The following is a 27,458-nucleotide window of genomic DNA, read 5'->3' on the forward strand; positions in this document are numbered from 1 at the left end:
GCCCAGGGCAATCCTGGGCACCGAGCACCCCCCGTGCCAGGGGGCCTCCGGCTGCTCCCAGGCAGGTTCTTCCTCACTCTCCGTCCTATAAATAAGCAGCCCCCGCGGCTGCCCCGTCCCTGGAAGCCCGCAGGGGGACGGTGCCCCTTACCCGCTCTTAGATCCCCCATGATCTCACCTGACCTGCTCTTCCTCTCTTTCTGGGCACTTCTGTCTTGTGACACCCCCAAATTTGTGTGTGTGTGTGTTTTTTTAAGTAAGCTCATGCCCGACATGGGGCTTGAACTCATGACCCTCAGATCGAGTTGCACCATCCACCGGCTGAGCCAGCCAGGTGCCCCAATCCTAAGTTTTTAATGTGCTCAACTTCTCAAGGAGCACAGGAAGGGCCAACAGGAAGAAACCGCCTTGCTGTTCTGACCTGAGCCTGGGAGGTGAGGCTTAGTCTCCGTTTTCCCTCCTCTGACTCAGTTTCAACCTTTCGGGCCCCTCCGCTGAAACCCAACCAGCTGTCCCCTCACTGGGTTTCCAAAGGTGTTTCCAGGTCTCCGGCCCCTTTAGCTATCGGGCACGGGGGTCCGGAGGCCTTCTGTAGTCTCACTACCCTGGGGGAAGGTAAGGCGGACTCTCCTGGTGTTCTCCGAGGTCTGGGGAGGACGGGGGCACACCAGGCCTCTGGGGACGGGCCTGCGTGTGGCTGCCTGCAGGGCACCGGGGCTCAGCTGCGAAGCCACAGCTGCTTTTGTTGGGTGTTGTACATATGCATATACCACAGAATCCCTCCTGGATAGAGGAAAACACCAATTCTCCAGTTATTTCTCCTTTTCTCTTCCCGTCAAGAGACCACGGATGTGTGCAGCAGAACAAAGCATTGCAGAGCAGTTAGTACGTACCATTGCCTTGGACCTAGTCAGAGGGAAGCAATGCAGGCGGCGGGAGAGGCAGGAGAGGGAGGAGAGAAGCAGGGACAGAAACTGGACTTACTTCAAACAGAAGCAACACGGTTGAAACAGTTTTGTCTATCTTAAATTAAGCCCAAGTCATCCCCAGAACGCCCCCTGAGAGCAACGTAACCCTGGGCGGGGAGAGCGCCCGGCAGCGAGTTCCTCCCTCGTCCAGGTGGCTCCCAGCGCGCCCAAGGCGGGCATGGCCGGGACAGACCAGGAGCCCACCCTGCAACAGCGACTGTCCTGGAAGCACCCGGAGGACAAGTCAAAGGAAGCGCAAGCGCCATTCAAAAGCACGGGCCTGTCTTCACCCAGAGCCGCCTCCAGTGGGGCGCTCTCGGCCCCTCCACACCCGCCTCACTGCTAACAGTGCATCTCCGGAAGTGGCAGTTGGTTAAAAGAGAACAGAAGCCTTCAGGGAAGGACTCGTCCTACGCTGCTGTTCACAAAAAGAGGCTTTTGCACCACGTGACAACAGCGCTGAGCAGAGGACCTAGGGGCCTCCTGCCCTGCACACGCTCGCGGCCCTGGGCCGGGACGGGGGCCACGCGGCCGACTGCGAGCCTGCCCCGGGCTCGGCCTGCAGCTGCAAAGCGGGCCAGTAGGGACAGGAGCCCCGCAAGGAGAAGCAGCTAAGCGCTGGGCGCTGGTGTCGGGAGCCTGAGACAAGCACGCGGATTTAAGGGGGGCTGCGAGTGAGAAGCTGCTCTGATGAAGCACAGCATGTCCAATACCAGGATTCTGCTTCGGGATTCCCCAGAGTCTCAACTGGGTACAGAGGGAAACTCTGAAGTGCCTCTCAAACTGCCAAATCAAACTGTCGGATAAAATGCAGACAACAGCATCAACTTTACTTTCTTTCGCTGTTATTTACATTTTCCTATCCTATAATTTTCCCATGGGAACTGGGGGGTGGGGTGCGAAGGTACAGAGAACCCCGGGAGGGACCGTCCAAGGTGTGGTTCTGTCTGGAGGTCACACCACAGTGTCCCCCTGAGGATTTGGCCCCACCACACTGCTACGACTCCTTCCTCCGCTACGTGCATCTGCAGGAAACCAGATCAGCCTCACAAACTCTTCTTATGAGAACATAGGATACCGGGGAGAGTCCTTTGTGGTCATTTTTAATATAAAAAAACATTTAAAACTGTTCCCAAGGGCAGGACACACAGACACACAGTAGTGGTGAGAGCATGAGGATGACAGCACGGAAGCATCGCAAGCTGCCCCCACACAACCATGCCCCGGGCCAGGTCCCCATGGGGTGAGGGTCAGCATGATGTCCCCACGGGGGGCCGTCTTGCCACTGCTTGGGGAACAAGCCCAAAATTCACAGGCCAGCTTTCTGGCCACTGAGAACTGGGACCTCCAGAGACCAGCGTTACTGACTTCCCGTGGAGGTACTGACCGTGGTGACGCCACTCAGCGGCCGCTCAGAGCCAACGACCTGCAGCTGTGTAGGGAACGCGAGGTGAGCCGGGCCCCTGCCCACACGCTCAGGAGGACGACTGCACAGACACGTGAACTCGCACCTGCACGATCACCACTGGGATTACGAGGACAATAAAGGGGTGCTCGTTCACACCACGACCCAGCTAGAACTCGTCGGTCTGAATCTGACTACTGACCTCCTTCATCAGCAAATGGGAAAAATATCGTTTGTCAGCCCTGAGACACAGGTCCCGTCCGCGGGGCTCTACTCTACTCCTCGGGGACAGAGCCGATCCCGGGCCACGAGGAAGGGCCGATCACCCCAGAGCGTGGTGGGCACAGGCCTTGAGCCATGACTCCTGGGTGGGCGCCGAGTGCAAAGGGGACCCAGGCAATGGTGCTGAGACTCTCCTACGCCTGGGCGCGGTCCCGCAAAGGTCCTGCCTCTAGGCGATGACGCTGAACAGAGTCATGAAATTTTGATCCTAAAAAACACTCTTTAAGGTTCTTCATGCGTCAAGCGCGCCAATGTTTAACGTTTCGGTTTTTTCTGAATTTCACAGAGGCTGCCTCACGGTGGACGTGGCTGGTCTGTAACCTGCCATCCGCCCAGCAGCGCTCGCCCTCATCGGTGAATCACCTGCGAACCTTCTCGAGCTCTTGAGTCCATCAAGATGGCTCTTTTCAAAGTGTCTACACTGTCCCTCTGAGGACTCTCGGCAGAACGCTGCTAAGGCGCTAGGGCAACCACAACTCAGAGGCCTTCCCACTTCTTTGGCACAGAGCACGCCAACGTCCTGCAACGTGTCAAAGACCTGCAAGCTCAGGCTGTCTGGGGGAGGGGAGCGGGGGGAGCCTGCCTCCGGGGGGCCAGGCCTCGGGGGCCTGCCTGGGAACCGGCAGCCTCCCCAGGGGGAAAGAACGACGGACCAGCGGCCGTGTGGAGGTCGGGGGGGGGGGGGGGGGGACACAGCTCACCAGCGCGCTCCGTGTTCACAGCTTCGGGGGCGGGGAGGGTCCCCCAGCTTCTGGCTGGACCCAGAAACCTCTTAAGCAAATGCTCCTAGACTACGTGGGCCAGAGCCTAAGCCACTGCTTCCCTTCTAGCGGGTAGAAAACAAGCTGACCTTTTCCAGAGGGTGAGAGGCTTGTCCTGAGGTGAGAGAGCTGCACGGATGGCGACGGCCCGGGAGTGCCGGCGGGTTCCCAGGCGCCCTGAGGTTCCCCCAGACCCAAGGTGCTCGGGGTGGCCAGGCTCCAACGACTCGGGCACCTGTCTCCCTAGTCTGATTCTGAAGCCACCGGGGACACCGTGGCCCCGGGAGGGCAACCCCTGGGCCCGCGAGCCCTGTGGGCAGGACGGAGGTCGCGGCCGGCTGGTGGCTCTGTCTCCCGGTGCACGACGGGAGCAGCTCTGCGCCCGACTTCAGGGAGCTAACGGCACTCTGGCCGGTTTATGCTTTTTGACTTTATTTTCCCTTTGGCTAAATCTAGCTTAATGTCACCTCCCTTGCTTTCAAGAAACATTTTGAAGGAAGGAAGTTCTGAAAAACTACGGGGATCACTGTCACTGGCTTCTCATAAAATCTTTCTGACCCTGAGAAAACTAATATTTCTTTTTTACGTTTTTCTGTACTTTTAAAAGCCCCAAAACGCGGACTTTTAAAAGGAATTTGTTTAACGTTAGCTGTTTCTTATCCCAGGTCCCAGAGAATAATTCCTCCCTCACAGAGTCTGTCTGCGAAGGCTCCAGGGGCAGGGAGTCACCCCCTCGGGCTGTAAATCCGCCCGGGCTCGGGAGCCCCTCTCGGGCAGACGGTCGAGAGCAGCAGCAGCAGCAGCAGCAGCTCGGGGCGGGCGCCGGGCCCGGGAGAAGAGGCCCCCGTGGCCCTCGGCGCTGGCCTGGCTCTACCTGCACAACCCCTCCCCCAAGGACTCGAGGCCTGGGAGTCAGCCAGAGGGGGGCACCCCGTGTGCCAAGCCAATCTTGAAGCGAAAAGAAGAACATGGAAGGTGCCAGCTTCCATGCAAGGGAGGCCCTCGGCTAATCACGTCTACACAGTCAGCGTCGGCTGAGCAGTCAGGCCGGACACTGCAGCTTTCCAACAGCAGAACACAGTGCCCTCCCCTCCACTTACCATGATGACCGAGACCCCGGTGGTGGTGCTGTTCTGTTTGGGGAGCGCGTTATTAAAGTGCTGTTTGAGTTTACCTGTCACTTCCGCTTGCATATTATTCTCCTGGGAGGCATCATCCTACAGAAAAGAAAAGAATCAAATACAATGATTTCTGATCATCATGCCTACATTGTGTTTTCTGTAACAGTCACCCCCACCCGACCATCTCTTCCTAAAAGGATCCCTCTTTACCACAGGGTTAGGGGGACGGTTACCTTTTAAAAGTAATTACTGTTGTGTAGCAGCCTCAGAAAGACCTCAGGCCCTTTGCCCTGCTCCTTGAGCCTTGCTGGACTTGGCACCCATCTCCAGGACCACAAAGGAGGACACTCTTTAGACTGCTGAGACCCTTCCCCCCAAGGCACAAATCCCACAAATTTAGTACAGATCCCACCCATGGAAACATCAAAATTAACGACATTTATTATTTTAATCAAGAATTCAGTTAGTTGTTGGTCTTTATTGCTCATAGAGAAAGAGGCATCTCAGCTACTCGGTCTAAGACCCAAATCACTTGGCAGGATCCAGAGAGCCTGAACCCCGACGGCAGGATGTGTGGGATGGCAGAGACGGTGGAGGGACTCAGGGAGCCACCCTCCGCAACAAACCAGCAGAAGCCCTTGGCTAAGTACATTAACCTCACTCTCATGGAACCTCTGAGAATAAGGGGAATGCGAACTCTCCAACCAGCACCATTTAATGGATCACATTTACCCTAAACCCAGAGGCACCACCAAGCCCAAAAGAACTCAGGTCAATATCACGTGGCCTCCACCCGGCTCCAGAAGGGACGGTCTCATCCTCTGTACCCATGGCAGGAGGTCTCCTGTGACTCTCCTATGACCATGTGCCATAAAGACACAGGGATCAGGGTCTGAAATATGCTCATCTCTGGGCAAATCCTGAAAACTCTCAAAGCTCAGAAGCATAGAAGGCAAAAGGTAAAATAGCTCCTGACAGGGTATCTGGACCAACTCTTCCATTTTGCAGATGAGGAAGGTGAGGGCCATAAAGGGACGGTGACTTGCCCAGGTCACTCGCAGAGCAGGATCAAATACTCCAAGATCCTCAAGCCACCTGCTTTCTCGCCGAGAGCTATCTGCTCACTACCTGCTCAGGAGAAATAGCAGCCATTTCATCTGCTACAGAAAGTAGATGCAAAGCTCTGCGTGCACAAAAGCCACGGTGAGGAAGCAGGCTGATGGTTACGTTGCTTACAGATGTTCCTCTCTGAGAACGTGGGTACTTACTGACACCCAGGGGTGGCTCAGGATTTCTCCCGCAGTACACCGAGCTTCGACGTTTACCTGAAGCATCTGACTGATTAATTCCTGGAAAGAAAGAAAGACGACTATACAGGAGACGAAGCGGGGAATTCCAGCGTAAACAGAGACATTTGAGTTTGCACCAAGTACTTCAAAGAACCAGCCAACACAGCTGCTCGGCCATTTCAACATCAAAGCTATTATCACCTACACCCCTCTGCCTACTAGGCGGTTCCACGGACACGGCTGTTTCGTGGTGGCAGCAGCACAACAGAAGAGAAAGTCTCTCCTGGGCCTGCATTAAACCAAGATGTTCTCTCCGAGGACTTCTGGTTATTATCATCATTCCGCAGCGTAAAACCCGCAGTATTGTGCCTCTTGGCAAGTCAGTATGTCTCATTCCCACATTCTGATGAGTGTCCAATACATATTTCTTTAAAAAATGAAAGAACGAATGTTTAGGGCTCAGAGGAACGGAGGAGGGTGGCAGAGGCAGACTGGGAAGACAGCCAGTCTGGCCTTCAGAGTTTCAGAGTCTATACCGCGGAACAAACTTAAAGAAGAAACCCACATTAAAGTCCAGAGAGCTGGAGCTCACTACCAAGAGCTGCGACAGCCCCACACGACCGAGGGGGGCCCCTCAAGAGAAAGCAGCCCACGGGAAAACCCCAGATGGGTACCTTTGCTGAGTCCGTGATGTTATCCCAGTAGGGGGCTGGAAACTCCAGCTTCCCAGCCAAGATCTGGTCGAAGAGATCTTCCTGGAGATTGTTCTCACTAAGTCAGTGACAAAGAAATGGAAGGAAAAGCAAGTCACTGTGCAGGTTTTCAACAAAATACTCACGGGAAGAACGCAGTAAGGAGTCCAGTCTCTTCGGCCTGGGCGTTTCCTATCTGAATTGCACTTGTTATGACACTTTCTTTCCTTCTAGACCATGAGCTAAAGAACATTTCCATAGGCCTGGGTGTCAGGCAGAGAGAGGACACAAGACTCAAGAAGTCCGTGTAGTGGGTACAGTTTCAGCTGGGGAAGACGAAATGATTTTGGAGATGGATGGTGGTGATGGTTTCACGATACTGCGAATGTGCTTAATGCCACTAAACCTGCACATTTCAAAATGGTTAAAATGGCAAATTTTATGTATATATTTTGCCAAATAAAAAAAGGACTCAAGAAAAAAGTGGAATTCACAAATAATGTCAATTCTCATTTCAGGAAAAAACCACCTCAGCATCTGCCATCACTTAATCTCTCATGGCAATCAGAGTGGAAAGGCAGCAAATCTGAGTCCGAGCTCCTTGCTCTTGTTCTTTCTCCTTTTCCAATACAACAGCCAAGATCACCGAAACAGCCAAGATACGAAAAAGTTATAAGGAGTCCAGAACCTGAATACAATATTCACGACATAATTAGCTCCCCATTGGAACCTGACTTTTGTTTAAGCTCAATTTGAAAAAAAGAGCCCATCCAAGACCGGCAACTGGAACTGCACACGTTGAGGTGGGCATCCGTCCTCAGGCTATGCCTAACTGTGCTACCCTCAGACGTGCTCTTGCACACACGGCTGATGCCTAATGAATGAGGACTTGCCTTTTGATGTAAGGAGCATGGAAATGTACAAACACTGCTGGGAAAAATTCAGGAAGTTGGAGGTTCCCCAACGTCCCAGAAAACAGCCACAGCCCCAGAGCTACCCCACAGACACACGCCTGGTGGGCGCATCAGTGGCCCGAATGAAAACTTTTTAGGCCATTACAAAGCCTTCCTGGAAAACTCTGGATGGGCTGCCCGAGTCAAGATCAAAATCCAGGAGTGGAAGCTCCGTCTCAGCTGGCAAGTATGCTGCATCTCTCTTGGGGCTTCCCAAAGGGTGCCTATTGCTCAGCATGCTCACCCGGGGCCCCACCCGGCCTCAGGACAAAGCCCAGCCCTGCTAACTGCCCTCTCAGGGTAAGCAACTGTGGTGACTGTAGAAATCGGTCATGTAGGGCAGTGCCTACAGACTAATTCCGGGGCTGTAAGTTGACGTGACAACTCCATTCCTGTTCAGTGACAATGAGTATAGGCGAACCTCATTTTATCTCTGCTTCACTTTATTGCACTTTTCAGATATTGTGCGTGGGGTTTTTTTTTGTTGTTTTTGTTTTTGTTTTTGTTTTTTTTACAAAGTGAGGGTTTGTGGCAACCCTGCATTGGGCAAGTCTATCCGTACCACTTTCCAACAGCATTTGCTCACTTTCTGTCTCTGTGTCAAATCTGGTGACTCACCAAATGCTTCAAACTGTTTCATCATTATTCTATTAGTTACGGTGATCTGTGATCACGGACTACAACTTGCTAAAGCTCAAATGATGGCTAGCAGTTTTTAGCAATAAAGTATTTTATTTTTTTAACTTTTTATTTACTTATCCATGAGAGACACAGAGGGAGGCAGAGACACATGCAGAGGGAGAAGCAGGCTCCATGCGGGGAGCCCAATGTGGGGCTCAAACCTGGGACCCTGGAATCACGACCTGAGCTGAAGGCAGATTCTGCTCAACTGCTGAGCCACCCAGGCGCCCCTATTATTATTATTTTTTTTTAAGGAGGCTCCATACCCAGCATGGGGCTTGAACTACCAACCCCAAGATCAAGAGCTGCAATCTCTACCTCCTGAGCTAGCCAGGCACCCCTATTTTTTTTAACAAAGCATTTTTAAATTAAAGTATGTACATTGGTTTTTTTAGACATAATGCTACTGCACACTTAACACACCACAGTACAGTGTAAACAAACTTTCTATGCACTGGGAAACCAGAAAATTCAGTGTACTCGCTTTACTGTGGCATCCCCAGGGGTCTGGGACGGCACTCCCGCACCTCTGAGGCATGCCTGCAGAGCCTGGGAGCTCTGTGGATCGCCGTGACATGTCACCAAGCCCCACTGAATCAACATCTGCCAGTTCATGAAGTCTGGGCCGAGAGGCACAGTGAGCAGCAAAAGTCAGGCCAGACAACCTGGCAAGGCAAACGATCCCCACTGCTTTCCTGGAAAGTGCTTTTTCTAGGAGGGTGCACAAACTATTTCTTTCTATGTGTCTAAATGTTTTCTTTTTCACTGTTATTTCCCTACTGACTGAACTCAGCTCAGCTCTCCTTCAAAATGAGTGGAGGAGGCACGTAAGAACACACTGAGATTTCACAGACATCTTTAGAAGACTGGAGAGCCCCAGGAGACAACGTTAGAAAAAGATGTTAAAAATCACCCATTTCCAGAACTGTTCCTTTTAGCCATGCCTCTGTATTACTCATTACTTTTATTTTCTGGAATATTAAACAGCTTATATTTTGCTAATATATGTGGCTTTTGTTTTGCTAATAAACAGCTAAAAAGTTGGAAGTGGATCTGCAGCAAGTCATTTGGGTTCTTGGCAAAATATTCTGAGTCAATAAACAACAAGCCTCAGGAATTTGAAGGCGCCTTTTAGGATCCATGCTGAGAAATGCAAGCTCTTTGAGAGTTTCAGGCCACCCGTCACTAGAAGAACAGAAAGATAATCTATCCTTCTAAATAGTCACATAGTAAAAGCAACTCTGATTAAATCTATACTAGGCTTATGAACACATTTTTATTCTACAATCTGGCTGAGATGCAGGGTGCTTTTAAGTCCTAAAACAATATATAGCCCATGGATCAAAGCGCAGCAAGCTGAAAAATGTACGTTAAGAAAAACTTTGAAAACAACAGGCATTTGCGCGCACACCCTTTTCAATGCCAAGTTGTTAAAGGTCTGATGTGGTAACTTGAAATGTTGTACACTATCTCACAAATGATGTTCAAACATTTCATTTACGGAGGTAATGAGTGTATGCTTCAGAAAAACAAAATTATCAGTACAGTTATGCAAATATCACTTTATGGCAGTGGCCCCAAGAACAGAGATGCTTAGACGATAACTAACCTTGTGGTTGAAGGACCATATCTTGAATATAATAAGTCAGCAGCTTTCATAATGCAGCTTCACTGCTTCTGATTAGCCCGACTTACCTCCAGTTCCCACAAAAAAGCTGCTGTCCACTGAGCAACAAGTCATCATAGATACATGCTGTTCAATCTCAGTCTCACTTTTGTCAAAAAGTAAAACGCAAAATCAAATTTAAAAAATAAATAACCCGCAGACTGCACTGGCATGTGGGAACACTAGAGGGAGTTGTGAGCACACATTCCTCTAAACTGATCCCTGAGAACCCTTTGCCATCGGATCTCAACTTGGGTTAACCAAGGAGAGGACTCTGCTAAATCTGGCCCAGTGATTCCGTGCCATCAAAACACACTACCCCCTGCATGTGACTTGTTCCCCAAACAAGTCATCACTAAAAACACCCAAAACACAATGTGATGGTAAAATGGCCACAAATTATCCCACTCCATGAATATACCTAGTTAATCTTCTCTCACATGTACTGTAGGCTCAGCTATTTGACTTGGTTTGGACAGTGGGACATCAGCCAATAAGTGTAAGCAAGCAGAGACTTGGAAAGTGGGTTGAGCAAGGGAACTTGCCCTCTCTCTGGCTGCTTTTGGGGATCCTGTATCCACCATCATGTGAAACGAGGCTAACCCACTGAATACTGAAAGGCACTTGAACAAATCCCATCCATTTTCCCTGCTGACACTGAGCCAACTACCAGGCATGCGAGTGATGCCACACTGAACCAACAAGTCCCAATCAGCCAGCTCAGATCAGAAGAACTGCCCAGTGGGTCCACAGAATTGATTGACAGGTCTCCCCTCTAGAGTGTAGTTTATGATTCAGCAAAAGCTTACTGGTAAGTACAGTAATCCTACAGTCTGTGTAATCCACCCAAGCCATTGCCCTGATGGAAGACCATGCTGTTGCTGGCCAGGCAGAAAGAGCTTCCCAACTGCGGAAACCCAACCTGTGCTGTAAGAACAAGGTCCCACTCAAACACTCTAGCTTTCCTTTAACCTTGGTGATTTCCAGCCAAATGAGTTCCTGACTTATGTGACTCAGATGAGCATGCCTCCAGGCTCAGTTTTTTCTTCTTGATCAATATTCTAGTGATGGATATCTTTACACCATAGGCCCGTAGAGACGACTGACATCTCTCTATCTCTCTAGTGATATCAGTAAAAAGAAAACTGTTCAGCTCAATTGAAAACTGATCATTTAAAAAAGATACACCTGTCAATTTTTTCTGTATGTTTGAAAGCTTTATAATAAAATGTTGGGGGAGGAGCAGATAATTAAACCTATTGAACTTACTGACCTCATAACTACACCATAAGTATGACATCAGAGAATGTGCTTTCTTTACCATTTGATTCCTGACACTATTCTAAGTGCCTGGCATACAGGAGCTACTCAACAGTAGTTGTAAAATTAACACACACACACAGGACTAAAATGAGGAGAGAGCTCAAGAAAACTCAGGAGAAAATCATACTTGCATCATTAGATGAACTTCTACTTCCAAGTCATGCTTTTTCTCCAAAGAGGGAGATGAAACAGACCAAAAGAGGTGCTGTAGCCAAAGCCCCGTACTCCCTTCATGTACACAGTGCTGGGTACTGGGTGTGTTCTGTGTCCTACATCACACACCCTGACACCTGTGTGTGGCCACCTCTGCTCCCCTCAGGTGAGATATGCAGTTACCAAGAGGAGGTCTATTTGTTCCCAGACCTATTTATGCTGAAAGTATTTATAATTCTACTTCATTAAATATTATGTGAACAGATGAAATTAATTGTAAAAGAAAAAGTTCACGGTTTCGGAGTCTGTGAGAACTATGTTGAATGCTTTGGAAAGTGAGTTATTTAAAAAAAAAAAAAAAAAAAAACCTGCTGTCAGATTAAGTAGGAGAAATGACTATTGAGAACTGGAAAAAGGTTTGTTTACCAGAAGGATCAGATTGCTTCACAAGGATCTTTAAATCTTACCGCCCTTAAAAAAGCCTGAGAATGGAAATTGCGGACACTGGATGATGGGTGTGCTTTACAGAAAAATAAGCATAAGAAACTCAAGAGGACCATACACCGAGCAGAGGCCTTGGCCTCACACCCAAAGTGTGGTCAAGGAATATCCATTAATAGGTTGTAAACTGAGATAAAAAGTGAAAGGTATGTTTATTTAATTTTTAACTGACATTTTTATTAACCAGTTTCTGGTCCTGATTGCCAGGGCAAGAATGTCTGCTTCTTGATCAAAGGGAGAGACTTTACAATTCAAATATTGTTACTCAAAGAGCCACTGACCTTCGGAATGGTGGGAATCCACAGAGAAGTATGTATGTGATCACGCCTGCTGCCCAAATGTCCACCTTCAAGCCATAGCTGGGAACACAAAGTGGGTGGAGGGAAAAAATAAAGATATTACTCCCAGAGACCCTCCATGTTACTGGAATACTTGCCTTTGTTTGTTATAAAAAAAAAGGTTTTCTCAGTGTCAAAGCACTCATCTCACATGGAAGAATTAGCTGCCCTTTGGACAGAGGCATCTATTCTTCTCCCAACCTAACCACAATCTTGGGAACTACTGCCCTATTTCCAAGACTGGCTTTAGGACAAAACTCCAAGCCTATGGCTCCTGGACATAGAAGTGCAAAGTCACGGTACAGGTAATACTCCCCCCACCTTCCCCACCTTCCCAGGAGGCACATGAATACAGAGCAGCTGGAGCAGCAAAACATACCTTTTTCAACTATTAACCAAAGCCACCAGGAGTCTTACCCAGTTTCAGCAATTATTTCTGGAGCCACGTAGGTTGGTGTGCCACAGACTGTATATAAAGGGCCTTCCACCACTGTGGCCAGCCCAAAGTCTCCCAGTTTCAAGGACTTGGTTCCATCGGGGTATTCACACACCTGGAACAGAAACCAGCCAATAATCAGCAGTAGTTTCTTTTCTCAACGATTTCAAAAGGGCTCTTGGAATGAAGTAGTAAAGACATAGATACACGTATCAATCGGCTAAAAAAAAATCTCTCCCTGTGATAGTAACACCATGATTTATTTCTGATGCTTTAAAGCTCTAAATCATTTCTTTAGAAATTTGCATGATTGTGTGAAATGTGAATGACCGTATCTTTCATCTTTGTTTTTGTTTGTTTGTTTGTTTTGAATTTTCAGAAGATTTACTTGAGAGAGGGTGCAGTGGGGAGGGGTGGAGGGAGAGGGGGAATCTGGAGTAGACTCCTCACATAGCAGTCACCAGGTCTGGGTGAGGACCACGTGAGGACGTATCTTTCATCTTTGTAAAACACTCCTTATCTAGGAGTATAATGAATACGTGTGCATGCTGACACAAGAGTCAGGGATGTAGGTAGCTGCTTACCCAGCATGGCTTGAAAGGCTTCTAAACCTGGGAGCGGGGAACTGACCTTTGTTGCACGCTTACCGTGTGTGAGTACTTGAGAGACTCGAAATGGTGTTTCTTAAGTGTCCACTAAAACACTCGCGTGTTTCATTTAGAACATAAGATCAGGACGTGTTCTTTGGGCAGTCAATGCTGAATATAAATATTTTATAAGGGAAAACATTGGAAGTTTAGAAAAAAAATAAACTTTAGGGTCAGGCAGCCTGAACCTGAAAAACCAACACTCCTCTCGTTTTTTGGTTGCATGACCTCCAAGAGTCACTCCCTGAGAGTGTTTCATCTGTGAAGTGAAAGGAGACTAGTCCCTAACCTATGGGCTGGTGTGAAGACTTGAATTAGGGTTCAGTGAATGCTCCTTTATTCCTAGAAGGACTGGCTGGTAAAATCAAATCATTATTGTATAGGAAACGGTTTCACAATGCTGGTGAAGATATGAATGCTTTTTGCTTACACGGGAAGCAATCTTCCTAGAAAACATTTCAGCAACATGTAAATTTCTTAAAAATTATTTATAACCTTTGATCTAGTAAATCTACTTCTAAGAACTAATCCTAAGGGAACAGAGATGAACCCAAAGGTTACACACAAGGCCACCAGTCTCAGAATTTATCTATGTTTTTAAAAAATTGAAGGACAGTGACTTCATAAATCATGGTACATTCCTATAATAAAATACTAGCCAGTCACTAATAAGCACATTTCAAATAAGTATTAATCCTATGGAAAACAGTCACTATATTACACAAAAAAAGAATATTCAAAATTATATATTCAGTATAATGCACCAAAATGTTTGGTTTCTTTCTAGTTGATAGTACTAAAGATTACTTTAGCTTTCTTCTTTATACCTCTCACCAGTTTCCAAAATCTTTACAATGAACATGCATTGGTTCTATAATCAGGAAAAATTAATTTTATATATAAGCAAATTTTCCTATCGGATAAAAGTCTGAAAGTTACATTTTAAATAGATGGCTTTTAGATTTCACTGCATTAATTTTAACATGCCTATTTATCTCTTGGATTTCCATTTTGAAAATGGTGGATTCCAGAGAATAATTGCAGAGATCTAACCTGTACTTACGTAATGTCTTTCTCTACTTTTACATTTTAGTTCTAAATGCTTTTCCTCATATTTTACTATGAACTGAACCAGATCCTCATCCAAACCACTCCTTACTAAAGAATGAACAATTTAGAAAATTATGTTTTTTCAAGATAAGCATGTTAATAACATCTTCCATTAGTCTGATACTTAATGAGGGGAGTGATTTATACAGACATCATGGAAAAGCATCAGAACCTCAGGGCTCCCCACCCCCGCCCCGTGATACCCAATCTGTAGAGGCATTTACAAAGTATGTCACTGAAATAATTTCTGTACCTGTGATGTCCTCATCAGTTTAAGAAGAATGTTTTTCACCTTAGTATCTTAGTAACTGCTTCCACAGTTATGTACTAAGTATGCATCCCCAGCACACATCTTTATGACTTTCAAGTTTCATGGGAGTAATGGTGAGGCTGTTGAGTTCCTCACAGATATTTATCATTCTGAGTCAGCCACAACTCAGCAGAGGCATATTCAAAGCTACTAATGATTTAGCCTAAAGCAAGAGAAACCAGGTTCTCAGTCATGCCAAGGTCTTAGGACAACTTTCCATCCATTATGTTGAATGTAAACATTAACGAGAACAATCCGATATAGAGAATTACAGTTAGAATTTATGATGCATTTACTGAAATCCAGACTTCAGAAATTCCCTAAGTAATTGCAGTGATAAGAACATTCTAAGCAACATAATCTTAAATGTCTGTATCATAAAGGCAAAAAAAAAAAAAGTTTTATTAATGTCATTATTATTTTGTTTTTACAACTTTAAAATACACTCATTAGGTACGTTTTATTGAAAAATAGTGTTTACTTTAGACATGCAATTTACAGATGCCTAGGGGTATTTGAGGGTTGTTGTCAGATACTCAGAAGTCCCCGAAGCCCCATTCCTCATATCCCCTATAAGGAATTCAGAGTCAGATGCAGGAGCATAAATAGAAAGGTACTGGACAGTTCATAATCACTGAATTATGTCTGGGCAAGTGGCACTCCTTGGCTAAACATCAAAAGAGAAGTGTCCTAAGGAGCAGACAAGCCTGAAATAATATTTTATCTGATTCATCTCTTCCCAACACTAGACACAGAGGCAAATATGTGAAAGATAATATGAGTATATTTCAAATCTTAGCTGGAGATTCTCTTCAAAGCAGGAATACGTATAAATCTACACATTTGTGACATTGCTTTAAGAGACTGACACAGATATACACACATATGGCATTGCTTTAAGAGACTAATTTTAAGAAAGGGCTGAACAAATGCATAGGGACTCCAAAGGCCTTCTGTTCTGGCAAAGTTTGCTGCATTCTCTCGCCAGTTACTGACCTCCTCACAGAACTTTAGAGATTCCAATATTTTCTCCACACATTATCTCACTGGACCTCAGAATCCCCACCCCCACCACCACCCCCAGCCGAGTGAGTAGGAAAATAACTGTTGCCTGTATTACAGATGAAGAAACTGAGGCACAGAGACTCAGGTTACTAGAAGCTACTAAGTAGGGGTGCCAACCAACACCTTTACCATCCCGCAGCACCATCCCACAACTGGTTCCAGGTCTGGGAGCCAGAGGAGGCCTGGCAGACGCGGCCTGCTGCCTGCACCCACACACAGATGCTGAGTGAATCCCAGCGATCACGACTGTGAGAACTCCAGCCCTGCGGTGTTCAAATGCCCCACCACACGCTGAGAGATGCTCTGTCAAAAGTTGCACTCAGAATGCAGAAGTTAAAAATGTGAGGAATGCAGGTCCCACATACGAAGTGAACGCTGCATGTTCTCTAAATAAAATGTCAACATAATGATTTAGAAGGGCTTCAAATATGAGAAACCAACCCTCTTCTCTCCCCAGTCCCCAGAACTCCTGGAAAAGCAGAATTTATCACTGGTCTCTTATAGTTAAGTCTGACAGGGCACCACCAGGCTGTAACTCACAGCATTAATGGCCACCCCTGTGCTCCCTGACACGGTGACCCATACATCTCTGCTGGCAGGGTTTTAAATTATGACACTGCTACCAGAGAAGGGGATGCAAATCAGATGTCTGAATGCTCTGGTGTTTAAAAATGGAATTTGTTTTTAGAGTAGGAAGAGGCTGACTGTCACTCTGTGTATTTACCTTTAGTGCCTCAACATCACCCTCATCGTCAGGCAATGCCAATCGGCTAACCAAATGTAGAATCTGCAGAGTGGTCTAGTTAAGTTTTCAATGGCAGGCACATATTTTACTTAGATATGTGCAGCTAAGGGCTTGCAAAGCCTGACCTTTTTATATCACACATTAGCCTCATCTAGACATCTTCTTTATTATCTTCTTCCTTTTCCTCCCCTTTGGGTAGCACAGTGGGGCTGCTATAGGTCTTGAAGAGGGGTGAAGATGCATCTAGGGCAGGTTAGGCTGGACGAGGGAGTTTTATCTAATTTCCTGGTCACAATCTGAGACATGTCATGTTGGAAACTCCAATCCCCATCACAGGACCTTCCTTCAATGTGTGACAAGAGAAAAGGACGCAGTAACAGGCTCTGAGATGTTACACACATTGTGAGTGGAAAAGAGGAGAAAGAGGAGGGGAGAGTGGAATCCATGAGCTGGGAAACGGACACTCCCTGGCTTATAGGCAAGTTCGCTAATGCCTCAGTCACCTTACCTTCCTCACAGGGCCTCCAATAATCAGAGCTGCAGTACAGGCTGACTCCACAGTAACCTACTATCCTTAGGGACCTGTGGCTCTATATTCCTAGAAAATGTCAATAACAACAGCCACCAGGGTGAGGTGGCCATGGGCAGCAGGAAGAAACGAAGAAGGCATTCTCTTTAATACCATGGCATTTGCGCCTGGCCACACCCAGATAAAGCCCTGTTACGTTTGCTTGGGAAGCCCCTGGCCAACTTCAGTCATGTGGTGCAGGAGCCCGGGCCTGACAGACACGGTGAGAAGACTATTTTGAGGAGAGAACATCATATCCTCACTTCTATGCTGAGGCCCAGTTTACAGTTCTGTCTCCATTCCTCCTTCGAGTTCATAAAACCAAGTCCATGATACATCTTGTTTTTACAGAGAAAGGGTATTTATTTTCCCAATAGGAAAATCTAGACAGGAAATATAATTCCTCAAGGAAGAAGACAGTAAGAAAAAAAAAAAAAACAAAACCTCACATACTTTTAAATGGATACTCAGAAATCATCAAATGGTATTACCAGAAGTAGAAAATGGACACTCTGAATTAGCAGAAAGTCCCCAGGATGGCCTAAAAGCCTAAACATCAACACATATGCCTTTCAACAATTATTTGCAGAGTACAAGTATGAGACAAACTGTAAAGATTTGTGTTCAAGGGACACCTGGGTGGCTCAGTGGTTGATCATCTGCCTTTGGCTTAGGTTGTGATCTCGAGGTCCTGGGATTGAGTCCCACATCAGGCTCCCCACAGGGAGCCTGCTATCTCCCCTTGCCTATGTCTCTCCCTCTTTCTCTGTGTCTCTCATGAATAAATAAACAAAATCTTAAAAAAAAAAAAAAAGACTTGTGTTCAAGTATTGGCTGCTGCCTAAGTGCCTGTCAATGCTCTGTCACCAACCACTTACTCCACATCCACCATGTACTTCCTTGGCCCTTGTCCAGGGCACTGGTGATATGGAAATAATTGAGACACAAACCTTGCCCTTCATGGTGCTTATCTAGAGAAGGAGTCACCCAAGTATGTGATGAACTCTCCACAGTAGGTCATGTACAGCAGCAACTAGGAGTGGCCGAGACTGACTCTGTCCAGGTAGATAGGAGTGATGTCAAAGAAGACATGCCTTTTGCTCAGTGTCTTAGAAGATAAACATTTGCCACATTGCTGGGAGAGAGGGCATTGCAAATGTAGACCAGTATGGAAATGAGCAATGATATGTAATGGTGCTGACAAAATTAAGTCTTAGCTAACGACTGGGGATGGAAAAATCTGAGTTTGGATCATTAGGATAGAGAATACTCATAGAACCCCACCTCCTATGCGGTAAATGATGACAGTACTCAGTCCTGAAAGGTAGAAATAGGAAAAAAAAAAAAAAGGTCTTGTGTATGTTCTGGGGGATGTGTGCTTGTCAAAGCCCCTAATCAGCTTCTCTGAAATTCCTCTACCATGTAGACACAAAGATTGGCCCAATTAGGAAGCTGTGTTTATTAAGGCCACCATAGAGGTGTGCTAAATATGGCACGAAGGTAAGTGCCACTGTGGACGATGGGTGGCGAAGGGTTAGACAGAGGGGAGGCTAGAAAGGCAAATTGGGACCAGATTATGAAGCCACAGACTTCCTTCTGTAGAACAATGGAACGCATGAAACTTTTCAGCAAGAAAAATTAGCTGAGTCTCAACTTCTATACCTGCAAAGCTGAGATAAATGAACTAGATTATTCCCAAAGTTCTGTCCTGCACATAAACAAACCATCGTATTCTGTCTCCTATAAGCTCCTAGTTCTATCTCTAATTTATTTTTCAGAATAAAACTTCAGAGGTTTTGCCTCAATTTTCCTTCTTACCTTTTTTTAGTACCATCAACCAAAATGTAAACAGAAACGTGTTTCCTAATGTCTGATAAACAATAAATGCAGAAATGCATATCAATTCAAGAAATTCATTAACAATTTATGGTCATTGAATTGAGTCATGGTGATTCTCTAAGTTTAAATTCTCTCAGTCCCTTATTGCAGGATTGGTACAGACTCTAAAGTGGTATTGTTTGCATGTGATCATGTCATTTTTAATGACAATTTATGCAAATTAATTGGAACAAAAAAAGCAGCGATGACATACCAAGAGGTTCTCTGGCTTGATGTCTCTGTGCACAATGCTGAGGCCATGAAGATACCTGAGAGCGTTAGCCAGGTTGAACACCATCGCACTGCCGTCCCTCTCAGTGTACTTGGTTGAAGAGGTAATTGCGTCAAAAAGATCTCCACCCTGATGGACACATAAAAGAACACAACAAAATGTCAATGGTTACAATCCTATGAAAGTAACAAAGAAGGTTCATCAGCCTAGTGTAGATGAAAAAAAAAAAATGACACAAGTGCCATGAACAATTATTATAAATAATGGAAGTTTCAAGGTAGCAAAACATTTCTCCAATTAGGTCCTCCAACAATATGATACGTATTGGGATTTGGCACCAATGAAACCTCTTGAAATCTCTGCATCCTCTTACTTTGACCAATTCCATCACCAGAAAGAGCTCAGTAGCTGTTTCCATCTCCTCAACCAGCATGATGATATTTGGATGTTTCACCCTGCGCAGGATTGACACTTCATTCTCAATCAGGTGCTCCTGTCAAAGAAAGGGTTTAGAGAGGTGGGTCAGAAACCACAGAACCCTCTGCTCTAAGTCTATATTCTGGAAGATGCCCTACTGTAGATTGGACGCCGAGGAAAGCATCTCCCTTGGCACAAAGACAAAACCAAGCCCCGGCAGAGTTTGTTTCCATAGGGACAGGACAAGTCAGTGTGACACGTCACTGTCAGTAAAAAATAGAACTGATATCCTTGAAAGGGCTCAGTGGTGCTGCCCTGGCACAGAAAACATACTGTCTTCTTGTCTCTTCATTACCTCCAACACCCTACGAGATCATGACACTGTGAAAGCTTCAGCACATGGCACTATACTTTGTGATTCAGCTGGAACCACCTTTCTCTCTCTCTCTTTCTTTTTTAAGAGAGAGGGAGAGAAAGAATGTTAAGCAAGCTCCATGCCCAGTGCAGAGCCCAACACAGGGCTCGATCTCATGAACCCAAGATCTTTACCTGAGCTACGATCAAGAGTTGGATGTTTAACTGACTGAGCCACCCAGGTGCTACTGGAACCACTTTTTAATTTGAGTATACCCTCAAATTCAAGATCAAGTATACAAGGAAATCTGCATGTGTACGGAATACAACTTGAGCATTAATTTTTTTTTTTGTCTTTAAACCATTATTAATACGAGTTTGAATTTCATGTTGAGTTTATGAGGGGAAAAAAAGTTCTTTCTCTGTGGCTGGGTATGGAAGCATTCACCAGAAGGATGTTCCTTACCATCTCGTATTTCAGAAATCAGGAAACATAGAGTACCATAGGGACTACTGTTCTCATTTTAACTCTAACCACTTCCCTGAAAATACTACCTGATTATCAATCCTGGTGAGTCATGCAGCTGGGATCAGCACTGTAGCAAAATGTTTACCCACAGCATTAAGGAATTCTTCTCAATACACCAACCATGAATCATGAACAACTACCACTCTATTTTTATTATGAGACATGAAAATATTTCAATAATTCACATTTGTTGATCCTCATTAGCTATAACAATGAATTATTTTGAATTTAGGGTATGCGCTGTAAAATTAACTAATTGCCCTCTGACATATTCTGGGTTTTCAAATACAACTTTTACATAAAACTTACCATATAAAAGATATCGCTTGCTACCTAAATATACCCATGTACACGTGTGTGTGTGTTTGTGTGTGTGTGTTCCCCTCCTATTGTCCCTTTTGCCTTTGCTATCATGAATCTCAGCACTAAATTTAGTGTTCCACTGCAGGAGCAAGAGAATTACCCTTAGGTCAAGATATCATTTAGGTTCTTCACTGATCTTCATGCATCCATGTGTGTATGTCTTTTTCCTCTAAGCTACCTCAAATAGTCTGACAATACATGAAGTATACACTATAACAAATGAATGAATAGCACCCACAGAAAATCTATGCAAGCTCTGCACATGCGGGCCATAAAATCAGAGATGAATGCACTGTGCTTGTCCAAGTGGTCACTCAGTGTTGGCAAATGACAGTGCAAATGCTAAACAGAAGTAGGAAAAGAAGAACCAACATTTACTAGGAATCTAGTCACTAGGTCAGTCTCTTTGCAAAGAAAGGACTTGTGTAATGTCTTAACACTTTATCCTTAGGATCATCTTTTGAGGGAAAATGCAACACCTAGGTTTCTGATATCCAAGCACACATTTTTTTGTACTACACTACAATATCACCTTTTAAAGAGGAATGCTTTGGTAAAAGTCAGAAATTTTCAAAGTGAAAAATAATCGCTGCAAAGCTGAGAACACCGGATTCCTTAAAAAGATAGGAACTAGGGGTAGTATTCCAGTGAGTTGTGGGGGCAAGTAGAACCACACTAGGCTTTGTGCAGGGAGGAGAATCTAAGCCCCTTAATGAGCAGGGCTGGGAAGTCTGTGCCCAGCTCGGGACTCAGCAAATGCTTCCCCATCTCCCGGAAGCATAGCGGTTCTCAGACCCAAAGAACCACGGCTGGGAGGCTGGGGACAAGGCCGCCTACCTGTTTCCAATCCCACATGTCTAAGTTACAGAGCTGCAGTGCCGAAGCAGCTGTACAGCCAACTCCTTGTGGCCACAAAGACTCTGAGCAAACACTCCTCATCTGTTCACTTATTTCGAGGCCTCTGGATCACCTGTACCAAATTTTTCCTTTATCACACCAACAAGCAGAGTTAGGTGTACTTTTGTGAACATGTAAAGGCGCGCAACTGCATTTCTTTCACTCTATCTGAAGCCAAGACAACAGGAGTCACAACCATTGTAGTAAGAGAGGCATTTTATTTTGAAGGTAAATGGATCTATCACTTCGGTTTTCCTCCCTCCTATTTCCTCTGAAGTTTCAAGAGTCTGTACATTTACCTCTATTCGGGGGCTCTATTAGTGATACTAATTGAGAGTGACATATGTAGAATAATCCCCGTCACCAGTACCCCAGGAGCTCTCTCAAATTGGAGTTAAAATAAGATGTCTACCACCTAGGGAGACGACACCTCTCAAAAGTCATCTTTTTAAATAAAGGGTTCAAGAGAAAGTCTTCTGGGAACTTTCTATATTGTGGACCTCCCCCCAGGACCACCGGCAGTGTTACATTCGAAATCCTGAGCACTGAGTAGTGCACCACTTCCTCCACCACCGCTTATCAGCTCAGCTCCTGTGCTCTCCTGGACACCGGTGAGGGCTCTGAGCGCACAGTGAACGTTTCTGTTGGAATGTGGGAGACGTTAGCCTTTGTCTCTCGACCTCTGACTGTGCCTGTAAAACTGCCTAGGAAGGAACAGTCCACTTTTTAAACTAACCATCATCAGAAGCAAAACAAAAGTAATCCATAAAAATCTTTGCGGGTGTCATCTCCGATTTCTTATGCAACCCTTGTGTCATCATATGTAAAAACACCCTCTAGATTACATTTGCCAGAAAAAAATCTCTCTCGATGCAATATGAACCTCACTTTTATCTCGAACTGCAGTGAACTTACGTTTTTCAGCCATCTACCATTATTCATGTTAAGTGATTCAGGATTCTAACTCCAAATAATTTACATATGAATCACTTCATGGCAGTGTTCCCTGGTTCTGAGTGAGAGTAAATAACAAAGAAAACTGCTAACCTGGCACAGGATACCACCTTATCTTTGGCCACGGTGATTTTTAATGTGTGTGTGTGAGAGAGATGCTTTAGGGAATAAACAACTGCCCCAAATGCAACTAATCATCTTGTCGCTACATGCCCCAGCCCCACAAAGCAGCCCTTTCCTCTGGTGCCCTCTGTCCTTCTGTCCGCTGAATGAAAATGGTTGGTTGCCCAAAGCAGACGGGGGTTCCCCCAGCCCCTCCCTCATCCTCTCATAAAGTCCATCAATCCCCAAATCCTGCTTCTCAACAGCTTCTGAATCCATCCATTCACTTCCATCCCTGTAGTCAATCTCTTGCCTGGACCTGCAGGCATTTGCACAGGTTTTCTCTGTCTGGAACCCATCCCCCCAATATGCACACTCCTTGGGGAAACTCCTATGTATTCCTCAGGTCCAGATTGGATCTCACCTCCTCTAATTAGCCTCCCCTGCTCAATCCTGACTGGGTGAGGCACCTTTCCGACTTCCCTTGGCTCCTCCTATGCTTTGTTGCAACCACTGCTCTCACCCTGTTGTCTGGAAGTTTCTGTTTACCTTGTTCTACAGCAACCAGCATAGTTAGTTCTGAAGTGTCTAAGTGAGTAAATAAACACATCATGCATCACTCTTGGCCAACAGTGGTTTTCCAGCTGGTATCCACTATGCTTAATGAGTATTGCTCCCCAGTAAGAGGGAAAAATACTCAAATCATCCCATGTGATTTCTATGGTAGATGTATGTAGCAGATTGAATAATGGCCACACAAAGATATCAAGCCCTAACCCCTGGAACTTGTAAATATTACCTTATTTGGAGAAAGGACCTTTGCAGATGTGATTAATGATTCTGCAATGAGGAGATAACTCTGAATTATCTGGGTGCCATCACAACTGTCCTCATGACTAGAGGAAGAGGGAGATTTCACAGAAAAGAGAGGAAAAATAAACACACAGAAGGGAGTGAAGACAGAGGCAGAAATTGGAGTGATGTGGCCGCAAGCCAAGGAATGCTATCAAGCCACCAGAAGCTACTCAAAGAACAGATTCTCCCCTAGAGCTGCAGGGGGAGTATGGATCTCAGACTTCCGGCCCCCAGAACTGTGAGAGAACAAATCTCTGCTGTCACAAGCCACCAAGTTCATAGGAATGTATTCCAACAGCCTCAGGAAACTAAAGCAATATACATTTGGATTTATGTCATGCATTCATCACCTACGTATACTGGGCCCAAGCACAACTGTGGGAAGAGAAGGGCAGACCACCTCAAGGCACCAGAAAGCTCAGAGCTTCATACACGACACAAATTTAATAAGTGATCATTAGAATGAACACCATTTAGAATATTAGAAGAATTCTTGCATTTACAAACCCCACAGCTTTCTCAACAGCCTCCAGAAATCTGGCCTGCCTCCCGCTGGGCAGATCCTGTGCTCATCTCCTACTCAGAGGCACCTAACACACTCTCCATCCCTGGGCCTTTGCTCAGGCCGTGTTGGCCACCTGGAAGGCTTTTCTTTCAGGGCTGCCTATTGAAATCCTAACCACTGCTGGAGTTCCAGCTCAAATGCTTGCTCTACAGCGTCTTCACTGATCACGTACTTCTCACGTGTTTCCTCCAAACTCCCATTACATTCTCTGCAGAACTGGTATTAGTTTATCTGTTAAATTACCCTATTTCTAGCACACTTTCTTGGACACACATCAAAGTTTAGGTAAATGAGTAAACTAATTTAATGATATAATTGTATATTACAGAAAAGCAAACAGAAGGCCAGAAAGGTTAACTTTTTTTTTTTTTTCTCCAGGTTCTTATTACATGAACAAATGAGTAAACTGAACTTAATAGGGAACACAGTAGACTGGCTAATGCACAGGCTACATAATCAACTAGCATAAAATTCCAATCACTGCTCTGCCTCTGTATGACTTTTGGGAAGCTATTAAATCTGGACCTCTTTTATTAATGAAACTGGTATATCTCGTTTAGCAAGTCATTAAAAGCAATGTGCAAAATATCTCCATGTCCGAGCCTGGAGAGACAATACATTTTAGTAAATGGCAGATATTATTTTCAGCATTATTAATTTTTCTGTGTACAATCCATAAAGCAGAGGTAACCAACAACACTCCAGAATAGTAGCTGATTCCAAAATGCCTCCCCCTAAATTTTGTTTTAAAAAACTCTCTATATCAATTTTTTTAAATAAAATTGAATGGGAAAAATCAACTTATTTAGAACAAATCAAGTTTTTAAATTATAATTCTGTATAGTCAAAGTGGAAACAGTTGCTCAAATAAGCAAAATGTGAGGATGGAAATAAGTAGATGATCATGAATTATAAAAACAGAATGACATTCCATAACAAGGAAAAATAGATTCAAATGTTTAAAGTGACCTAATCATTTGCCTCAGTACTTACTGTACCAGATATTTTTTTTCACATAAAGAGCTTTTTTCAACTACTGAAACAGCTGCTTAAATTTTAATCAGGTAAACAATATCCCTACCATAGCAATTTTTTCACTTTTTTGATAAAAATACTTTATTTTTTTAAACAATTCTTTTAATTTTTTATTTATTTATTTATGATAGTCGCACACACACACACACACAGAGAGAGAGAGAGAGAGAGAGAGGCGCAGAGACACATGCAGAGGGAGAAGCAGGCTCCATGCACCGGGAGCCCGATGTGGGTCTCGATCCCGGGTCTCCAGGATGGCGCCCTGGGCCAAAGGCAGGCGCAAACCGCTGCGCCACCCAGAGATCCCCGATAAAAATACTTTAATACAGTTACTTCAAGCATGGCTCTCCAAAGTATGACACATTCTGCTTAAATCCCACAACACCAGAAAAAGAAACACTTATTTACATGTGGGGAAAAGGCTTTGCAGTTAAAAATTTAATAATATTGTCCAAACAATAAGTAAAAGCACACAATTATTTAAAGAAAATTAGCTGTAGGAAAAGCTTAATTATTCAAAGAAAGGGGGCATTTTGCACAATCTCTGCTTCATTAGCTATCATGGTATGGTTAGAAAAAAAAGCTATGATAAATTTGACTTTTGCCTTTCTAAGACTTTACAATAATATTTTCTATTAAAATTTTTAAAAATTTCCTGTTAAAAATACATAATTTTATAAGTTTCCAATGAAGACTAGTTTAGGAGTTCCATAAATATAAAATCACTACTATTGCTTCAATTCTCCTAATTAATTATACATTGTGAATTCCTGTAGCATATTAATAATATTAACAGTTAATATGTGCTAAATTCTTACATGCTGGTAGTTCTCTACAGGTTTTCCATACCTTAGTTTAGTTAATCCTCACAATAACCTTGTATCTTAGATATTATTAACCACATTTTAGTGGGAGAAACAGAAACACAGAGGGGTTAAGTCACTTTTCCAAGGTAGCACAGCAAAAAGAAACAAGACTAAAATTTTATACAATCTAGCACTAGAATAGCACTGTTCAACAGAAATATAATGTGATCCACATATATAAATCTAAATTTTCTAATACACGATTAAAAATGTCAAAAGACACAGATAAAACTATTAACTTATGTAACCAAGTATATCCAAAATATTACCATTTCAACACGCAATCAAATAAAGATATTAACGAGGCACAACATTTTTTTTTTTAGTACTAAGTCTTCAAAAATCTACTGTGTATTTTACATCTGCATTTCAATTCAGACTAGTCACACGTGTTGGACAGTGAGTTCTAGAGCCTGCTTTCTTAACTGCTATGCTACCAGAAAGTAATCTAAAAAGGCCTTTGTCAGGACACCTGGAGGGCTCAGCAGTTGAGCCTTTGGCCCAGGTCATGATCCTTAAGTCCTGGGAGTCCCCACATTGGGCTCCCTGCATGGAGCCTGCTTCTCCCTCTGCCTATGTCTCTGCGTCTGCCATGAATAAATAACTAAAATCTTAAAAAAAATAAATGAGAAAAAATAAAAAGGCCTTTGTCATCCCTGCTATAGAATATTTATAGTTAACATATCAATACTCCAGTAGCATTTCACCATTTGATCTTTCCCAGCCCAGCTTAAGAATGGGAAAGAAAAAATTTCATTGAGGGAGAAAGGCAGGCAATTCCTTGTGACTGCACATCTTGTATCAGCTTTTGTTACAAACTACTTCCCAAGGTATTTGTAACATAGAAATAGGGTTTCCCTCAAGGGTAGAAGGCAGATTGTTTTTATGATCATGGTCAGGAAACCAAAGTTTTCCTCTAGGGCAAAGTTTGGACAGGTTTGCTAGCAGCCCCCTCATTGAGGGTTTACTAAGCTTAAAGATCCTCAGATGTGATATAACCCATTCTGTGTACAGCAATCAGCAGGGCTCCTCCGAATCACTTCCATGGGACTCAGAGGCCAAGAGGAACCAATGCTACCTCCTGTGCTACAGCAAATAAAGTCTTTTGTCTCTGACCCAGCAATCTTGTGTCTTCAGCCAGTGTCCATAAAGGGAGAAGGCTAAACTGTTAGTCAAAAAGTAGGGTAAGGTCTTAGACTCACGACAGTTTGTGTTGCATCTTTTGAGCACTGCTGGGTTTTGATATAGGCCTCTCCCAAAGAAGAAAACTTATATTTTCTATAGCTAGAACCAGATGAACTCAATTTACTGTTTTAAGATTAAAGTTTTTTAAAAAAATAACAAGAGAAAAATAAAAAAAACAGGTTGATAGTGTTTCCTTCATTATCATCAATGGC

General features: G+C 44.6%; 1 protein-coding gene across 2 annotated transcripts in view; it reads right to left on the bottom strand.

Moving 5' to 3' along the window:
- Positions 1 to 325: 325 nt before the first annotated feature.
- The window catches only part of DCLK2 (doublecortin like kinase 2), a 147,909-nt gene continuing 120,776 nt past the window's right edge, over positions 326 to 27,458 (bottom strand). Inside the window, exons 10-16 of one of the 2 annotated variants that reach the window (XM_055336512.1) lie at positions 19,498 to 19,617; positions 19,107 to 19,253; positions 12,551 to 12,684; positions 12,077 to 12,154; positions 6,501 to 6,597; positions 5,806 to 5,886; positions 326 to 4,633 (exon numbers count right to left, since the gene is read on the bottom strand). In XM_055336512.1, coding sequence (XP_055192487.1) covers positions 4,433 to 4,633; positions 5,806 to 5,886; positions 6,501 to 6,597; positions 12,077 to 12,154; positions 12,551 to 12,684; positions 19,107 to 19,253; positions 19,498 to 19,617 — 858 coding nt within the window. In that variant the 3' untranslated portion in view covers positions 326 to 4,432. Of the gene's footprint in view, positions 4,634 to 4,770; positions 5,887 to 6,500; positions 6,598 to 12,076; positions 12,155 to 12,550; positions 12,685 to 19,106; positions 19,254 to 19,497; positions 19,618 to 27,458 lie in introns of both variants that reach the window. The other variant, XR_008665900.1, reaches the window with a different exon arrangement.

Source organism: Nyctereutes procyonoides, unplaced genomic scaffold, assembly GCF_905146905.1.
Source record: "Nyctereutes procyonoides isolate TBG_1078 unplaced genomic scaffold, NYPRO_anot_genome, whole genome shotgun sequence".
Lineage (NCBI taxonomy): Eukaryota > Metazoa > Chordata > Mammalia > Carnivora > Canidae > Nyctereutes > Nyctereutes procyonoides.